This window comes from Mandrillus leucophaeus, unplaced genomic scaffold, assembly GCF_000951045.1.
Source record: "Mandrillus leucophaeus isolate KB7577 unplaced genomic scaffold, Mleu.le_1.0 Scaffold863, whole genome shotgun sequence".
Classification (NCBI taxonomy): domain Eukaryota; kingdom Metazoa; phylum Chordata; class Mammalia; order Primates; family Cercopithecidae; genus Mandrillus; species Mandrillus leucophaeus.
In genome coordinates this window covers 420,575-426,574 of record NW_012109397.1, presented here as the reverse complement: position 1 = coordinate 426,574, position 6,000 = coordinate 420,575, and the positions used below count along the sequence as shown (strand labels likewise).

At 43.1% G+C, this 6,000-nt stretch overlaps 1 protein-coding gene across 12 annotated transcripts in view; it reads left to right on the top strand.

Annotated features, from left to right (window-relative positions):
- CACNB2 (calcium channel, voltage-dependent, beta 2 subunit) overlaps positions 1 to 6,000 on the top strand; it is a 449,623-nt gene that overhangs the window by 403,247 nt on the left and 40,376 nt on the right. For all 12 annotated transcript variants that reach the window (XM_011968888.1, XM_011968890.1, XM_011968887.1 and 9 more), the window contains 2 exons: positions 3,397 to 3,519; positions 5,784 to 5,920. In XM_011968888.1, coding sequence (XP_011824278.1) covers positions 3,397 to 3,519; positions 5,784 to 5,920 — 260 coding nt within the window. The remainder of the gene's footprint in view (positions 1 to 3,396; positions 3,520 to 5,783; positions 5,921 to 6,000) is intronic.

The following is a 6,000-nucleotide window of genomic DNA, read 5'->3' as shown; positions in this document are numbered from 1 at the left end:
TTTTTTTTTTTTTTTGAGATGGAGTCTCACTCTGTCACCCAGGCAGGAGTGCAGTGGCACAATGATCTTTGTTCACTGTAGCCTCTGCCTCCTGGGTTCAAGCGATTCTCCTGCCTCAGCCTCCCGAGTAGCTGGTATTACAGGCATGAGCCACTGTGACCAGCTAATTTTTCTATTTTTGTAGAGACTGGGTTTCACCATATTGGCCAGGCTGGCCTCAAACTCCTGACCTCATGTGATCCGCCTGCCTTGGCCTCCCAAAGTGCTGGGATTATAGGCGTGAACCACTGCACCTGGCCAAGGTAGTTTTAAAATATATTTTATTTTATTTTATTTTATTTTATTTTATTTATTTATGAGACAGAGTTTCCCTCTTATTGCCCAGGCTGGAGTACAGTGGTGCGATCTTGACTCACTGCTACCTCCGCCTCCCAGGTTCAAGTGATTCTCCTGCATCAGCCTCCTGAGTAGCTGGGATTACAGACATGCGCCACCATGCCTGGCTAATTTTGTATTTTTAGTAGACATGGGGTTTCTCCATGTTGTTCAGGCTGGTCTTGAACTCCCGACCTCAGGTGATCCTCCTGCCTCGGCCTCCCATAAAGTGCTGGGATTATAGGCATGAGCCACCGCACCCGGCCAAAATATATTTTTAAAAGTATATCACTTGAAAAACTGTGTGTGTGTGTGTATGTGTGTGTGTGTAAGAGACAAGGTCTCACTTTGTTGCCCAGGCTGGTCTCAAACTCCTGGGCCCAAGTGATGCTCCCACCATGCCCTCCCAAAGTATTGGGATTTACAGGCCTGAGCCACAGCACCTGGCCTTTTTTAAAAATATATATGTTTTGTTTTTTCATTTTTTTTTGTTTAATATTGGATGAAATGCAATATATTATGATTGTAGCTCTAGAAGTAAACTTCATATATTTAAGAAAATTTCTAGAAAAAAAATAGAAACATCATACTGTCAGCCAGGCACAGTGGCTCACGCCTGTAATCCCAGCACTTTGGGAGGCCGAGGCAGGCTGATCACAAGGTCAGGAAATCGAGACCATCCTGGCCAACGTGGTGAAACCCCGTCTCTGCTAAAAATACAAAAAATTAGCCAGATGTGGTGGCAGACGCCTGTAGTCCCAGCTACTCACGAGGCTAAGGCAGGAGAATGGTGTGAACCTCAGAGGCGGAGTTTGCAGTGAGCCGAGATCGCTTGGGCGCCACAGTGAGACTCAGTCTCAAAAAAAAAAAAAAAAAAAAAAATTATAGTGGAGGTCAAGAACTGGCTTCCAAATATTTAAATTCACCTCATGTCGATTGTGCCTATATCCAGAATTTGGTCCTCCTTTCCCAATCCGCAAATTGTGACTAGACCTTAGTAACATTAGGGCCCTTAACTCAGTCTTCAACCCAGACAACACTCAGGTAGAACAAATTAACTTTGGAAAATTTGGAAATGAACATGGGTTCTCTCTACTCCAGCTCCCCCTTGTCATCTCTGGCAAGTCCAGGTAAAGAGCTCATTGAGTAGGGAGAAACTGCTCCCTCCTCCTGAGAGGTTGAAATAATTTTTTTAAAGAATAGGTTAAGCCGGGTGCGGTGGCTCACGCCTGTAATCCCAGCACTTTGGGAGGCCGAGGCAGGCGGATCATGTGAGGTCAGGAGTTCAAGACTAGCCTGACCAACATGGTGAAACCCCATCTCTACTAAAAATACAAAAAATTAGCTGGGCGTGGTGGCGGGCACCTGTAATCCCAGCAACTTGGGAGGCTGAGGCAGGAGAATCACTTGAACGCAGGAAGTGGAGGTTGCAATGAGCCGAGATCGTACCATTGCACTCCAGCCTGGGCAGCAAGAGCGAAACTCTGTCTCCACAAAAAAAAAAAAAAAGAAAAAAAAATAGGTTAAAAGGAATATCACATGAAAAACTATGTTACTTTGTATATATGGTGTATATAAGAAATATATAGAAGAGGCCGGGCATGGTGGCTCATGCCTGTAATCCCAGCACTTTGGGAGGCCGAGGCCGAGGCAGGCAGATCACCCAAGGTCAGGAGTTCTAGACCAGCCTGGCCAACACAGTGAAACCCTGTCTCTACTAAAAATACAAAAAATTATCTGGGCGCGGTGGCTCACATCTATAATCCCAGCTACTCGGGAGGCTGAAGCAGGAGAATCAGTTGAACTCCAGAGGAGGAGGTTGCAGTGAGCTGAGATTGCACCACTGCACTGCAGCCTGAGCTACACAGTGAGACTCTGTCAAAAAAAAAAAAAAAAAAAAGAAAAGAAAAGAAAGAAAGAAATATATAGAATCAATCCACTTGCCCATAATGGGGAAAGAAATACAATACCACTTAGAACAATACCATTTTCACCATTTCTGAGCTTACCTGTTTTTTCCACCTTGTGGATAAATAGGTATTAGCTAAAGAGAGAATAAATGCTTATTTGTAAATTCTTTTGGTTTGATTTGTTTTTTTCTTTTTTTTGAGACAGGGACTGACTTTGTCCCCCAGGCTGGAATGCAGTCGCGTGATCACAGCTCACTGCAGCCTAGACCCCCTGGGCTGAAGTGATCCTCTTGCCTTAACCTCCCAAGTTGTTGGGCGTATAGGTGCCTGCCACCACACCTAGCTAATTTTTGTTTTTGATTTTTAGTGAGAAGAGGTCTTGTTATGTTCCCAGGCTGATCTTGAACTCTTAGGCTCAAGCAATCCTCTTGCCTTGGCCTCACAAAATGCTGGGATTACAGGTGTGAGCCACCACTTCTGGCCCTTTATCTGTAAAATTTCAAAGCATCAAAGAAGGAAAGAGAGCTTAATTAATATCATCTTTAGTAGTTGAACGAACTCAAGGAGGAGAAATAATAGAAGAAAAGGTCATGGCTTTCATAATTCGTTGCAGCCATGAATAAGAGCTGCTGTAGTTATAGCATATATTCCCCAGTTCTTTTTTCATTCAAAAGACTGTACCTTTCGGAATTATGTCATTAATGATGAATTAAAGTAGATGTTTGGGGTAGTGAGGCAGTTACTAAGTCCTTTCCACTGAAACCGAAGAACCGGGCATTTTATTCACGTTTGTTTCCTGATTTACAGTTGCTACAAGCACCAATGTTGAAAACACATATTTCTGTGGCTCATCTTCGCCGTCTTTACTTGCAGTGCTTTCAAAGAGAACAATGGCTGTTTCTAGTTCAGAAATGGGTGTTAGTAGCTCAGAGCTAGGAGATTTCACGTGTTGTGAATACGAACAAGCTGTTTTGTGATAAAGAACCAATGCAGCGGGGAAAACCAACATCGATTACAGCAGTTATTCAGTGTATCTTTGTATTTGAGGGGAAAAAGGAGGGACACTGTTGTTTTGCTCTTATTTTTTCCCCTCTTTCTTTTCCCACTTTAGACAAAGCCCGTGGCATTTGCAGTTCGGACAAATGTCAGCTACAGTGCGGCCCATGAAGATGATGTTCCAGTGCCCGGCATGGCCATCTCATTCGAAGCAAAAGATTTTCTGCATGTTAAGGAAGTAAGGAGAATAATTTCATTTTCTATCAGCGTGATGTTTCACCTTGACATACCATCTCTTATTTCCTATTCAGATGCCGTTTCTGTGAAGCAGCATTGCACATCACTGCAGTTGTATAACATACATACTAAATCAATGGCTCTCAACCTCTGCTAATATAAATATACCTTTTAAAGTGGAAAGAAGTCACGGGCCTCTTGCAATAACTTCAGCACTCCCTGGGGCTCTGTGGCCCAGAAATTGGGAACTGCTAGAGTAGATGATCCTTTTTTATACTTAACCTGTACTTCTTCTTTTAATGTTTCACCTTGACTAGGTGTAGTTTTCTGATGCCTGAAGTCTAGCCATCTGGGGAAGGTTTAATAATAATATCTAGAATTCGTGACTCCTCTCTGCTGGCAGTGTCTAAACTCAAACTACTGATGCCCTTTTTCCTCCTTAAATGCTAAATTTCTGCAGTGGATGAGAGAATGGTAAGCATTGATGCCAGTAAGGCAACAAAGAGGTATCAGGAAAAGTCCTTTTCCCACATGCTAAATGTCTCCACCTTTTAGTGAGCAATGATACAACCTGCAAACTGGAAACATTCATCCTTAATTAAGCTTTGCTTGGAGTCAACATTTATCAAATGCCTGCCTTGTGGAGCACTGTGTTAACTGACCAGAAATTTCCCCTGTAGAATATTCTCAGTGTGTGATCCTGAGGTTTTTCTTGGACCTGGAGGAATTTATACTTGGAGCCCTTCCATGTAGGGTATAATATGTTATAGGAAGCATGTGTAAATTTAATCTCTTCACTGCACTAAAGGCTGTCAGCAAAGGAGTTGATGACTGCCAATTAAAAGAGCCTAGGGCCGGGTGCAGTGGCTCATGCCTGTAATCCCAGCACTTTGGGAGGCCAAGGCGGGCGGATCACAAGGTCAGGAAACCAAGACCATCCTGGCCAACATGGCGAAACCCTGTCTCCACTAAAAATACAAAAATTAGCTGGGTGTAGTGGCGTATGCCTGTAATCTCAGCTACTCGGGAGGCTGAGGTAGGAGAATAGCTTAAACCAGGGAGTCGGAGGTTGCAGTGAGCCGAGATCGCGCCACTGCCCCCCAGCCTGGAGACAGAGCGAAATTCAGTCTAAAAAAAAAAGAAGAACCTAGAAGCCTGGATACTATGGCTCATGCCTGTAATCCAAGCACTTTGAGAGGTCGAGGAAGCCTGATCTCTTGAACCCAGGAGTTTGAGACCAGCCTGGGCAACAGGGCAAAACCCCATCTCTACAAAAAGAAAAAAAAAATTAGCTGGGCATGGTGGTACACACTGGGAGTCCCAGCTACTCAGGAGGCTGAGGCCAGTGGATTGATTGAGCCTGGGAGTTCAAGACGGAAGTGAGCCGGGATCATGTCAATGTATTCCAGCCTGGGCGACAGAGCAAGACCCTATCTCGATTAAAAATAAAACAGCCTAGAGAATTTAGAGCCTACCATTTTGGTAACCTCTGAAAAGAGATGTCAAATACTGGCTTGGTGGGAACAATAGAAAAAGTTATCAAAAGTGATGCTGTGCCTAGAATCTCACTTAACACCGGGAAGTTAGATTATTACGGGGTCTCTTGATGGTTGGTGCTGAAAGGGGAAAGGAGAAAAACAGAATGTATATTCTTCTTTGAAGTGTTCAAGGACAGATTTATTCCATCAAGGAAAATGAAGGCAGATCATAAAGATTTAAGATACATATTCCACCTGCAAGAGATAAATTGTCAACATCACTCAAGTAGAGAAATCATCTGTGAACATCGCACTGTGTAATTATAAAACTGTTTGCACAAAGGTAAATTGTCCTGTGACATGAAATATTTAAGGTAGACTTCAATATTTATCTCTTTCTCTCAATACTTCCAATTGGTCTGATTATATAAGGGGAATATTTCTGTAACACTACTTCCTAAAGATCTCTTGGTAGGATGGGCTGTTATTCTTTGAACCCAGAGAGCTTATCCCTACTCAAGGTGACAGCAGCTGCTGCAATGGAATTCAGCCTGGTCCTACGGCAGCACCAAGACAGACAAGGAACGAAGAGCCTTCGACAGATTGCTGAGGACACTAAAAACATTTCTTACATGTGAAACCCATGAGCCAAAGGGTTTCTTGAATGATAATATTTGAGGCATAGTTCATTGTCATTGCCATGTTTCTCTCCACTGAAAATAGTGTGGAAGAACAAGGATTTGACCTTCTGTGCACTGATTTTTAATGCTTTTGATTTTGTGTTTAGAAATTTAACAATGACTGGTGGATAGGGAGACTGGTAAAAGAAGGCTGTGAAATCGGATTCATTCCAAGCCCAGTAAAACTAGAAAACATGAGGCTGCAGCATGAACAGAGAGCCAAGCAAGGGAAATTCTACTCCAGGTATGAGACAGATGTCAAGTGTTTGCATAAAACTTAGATTATACCACTATCTGTGTACTGTTGTCTGCTGTATTCTATAT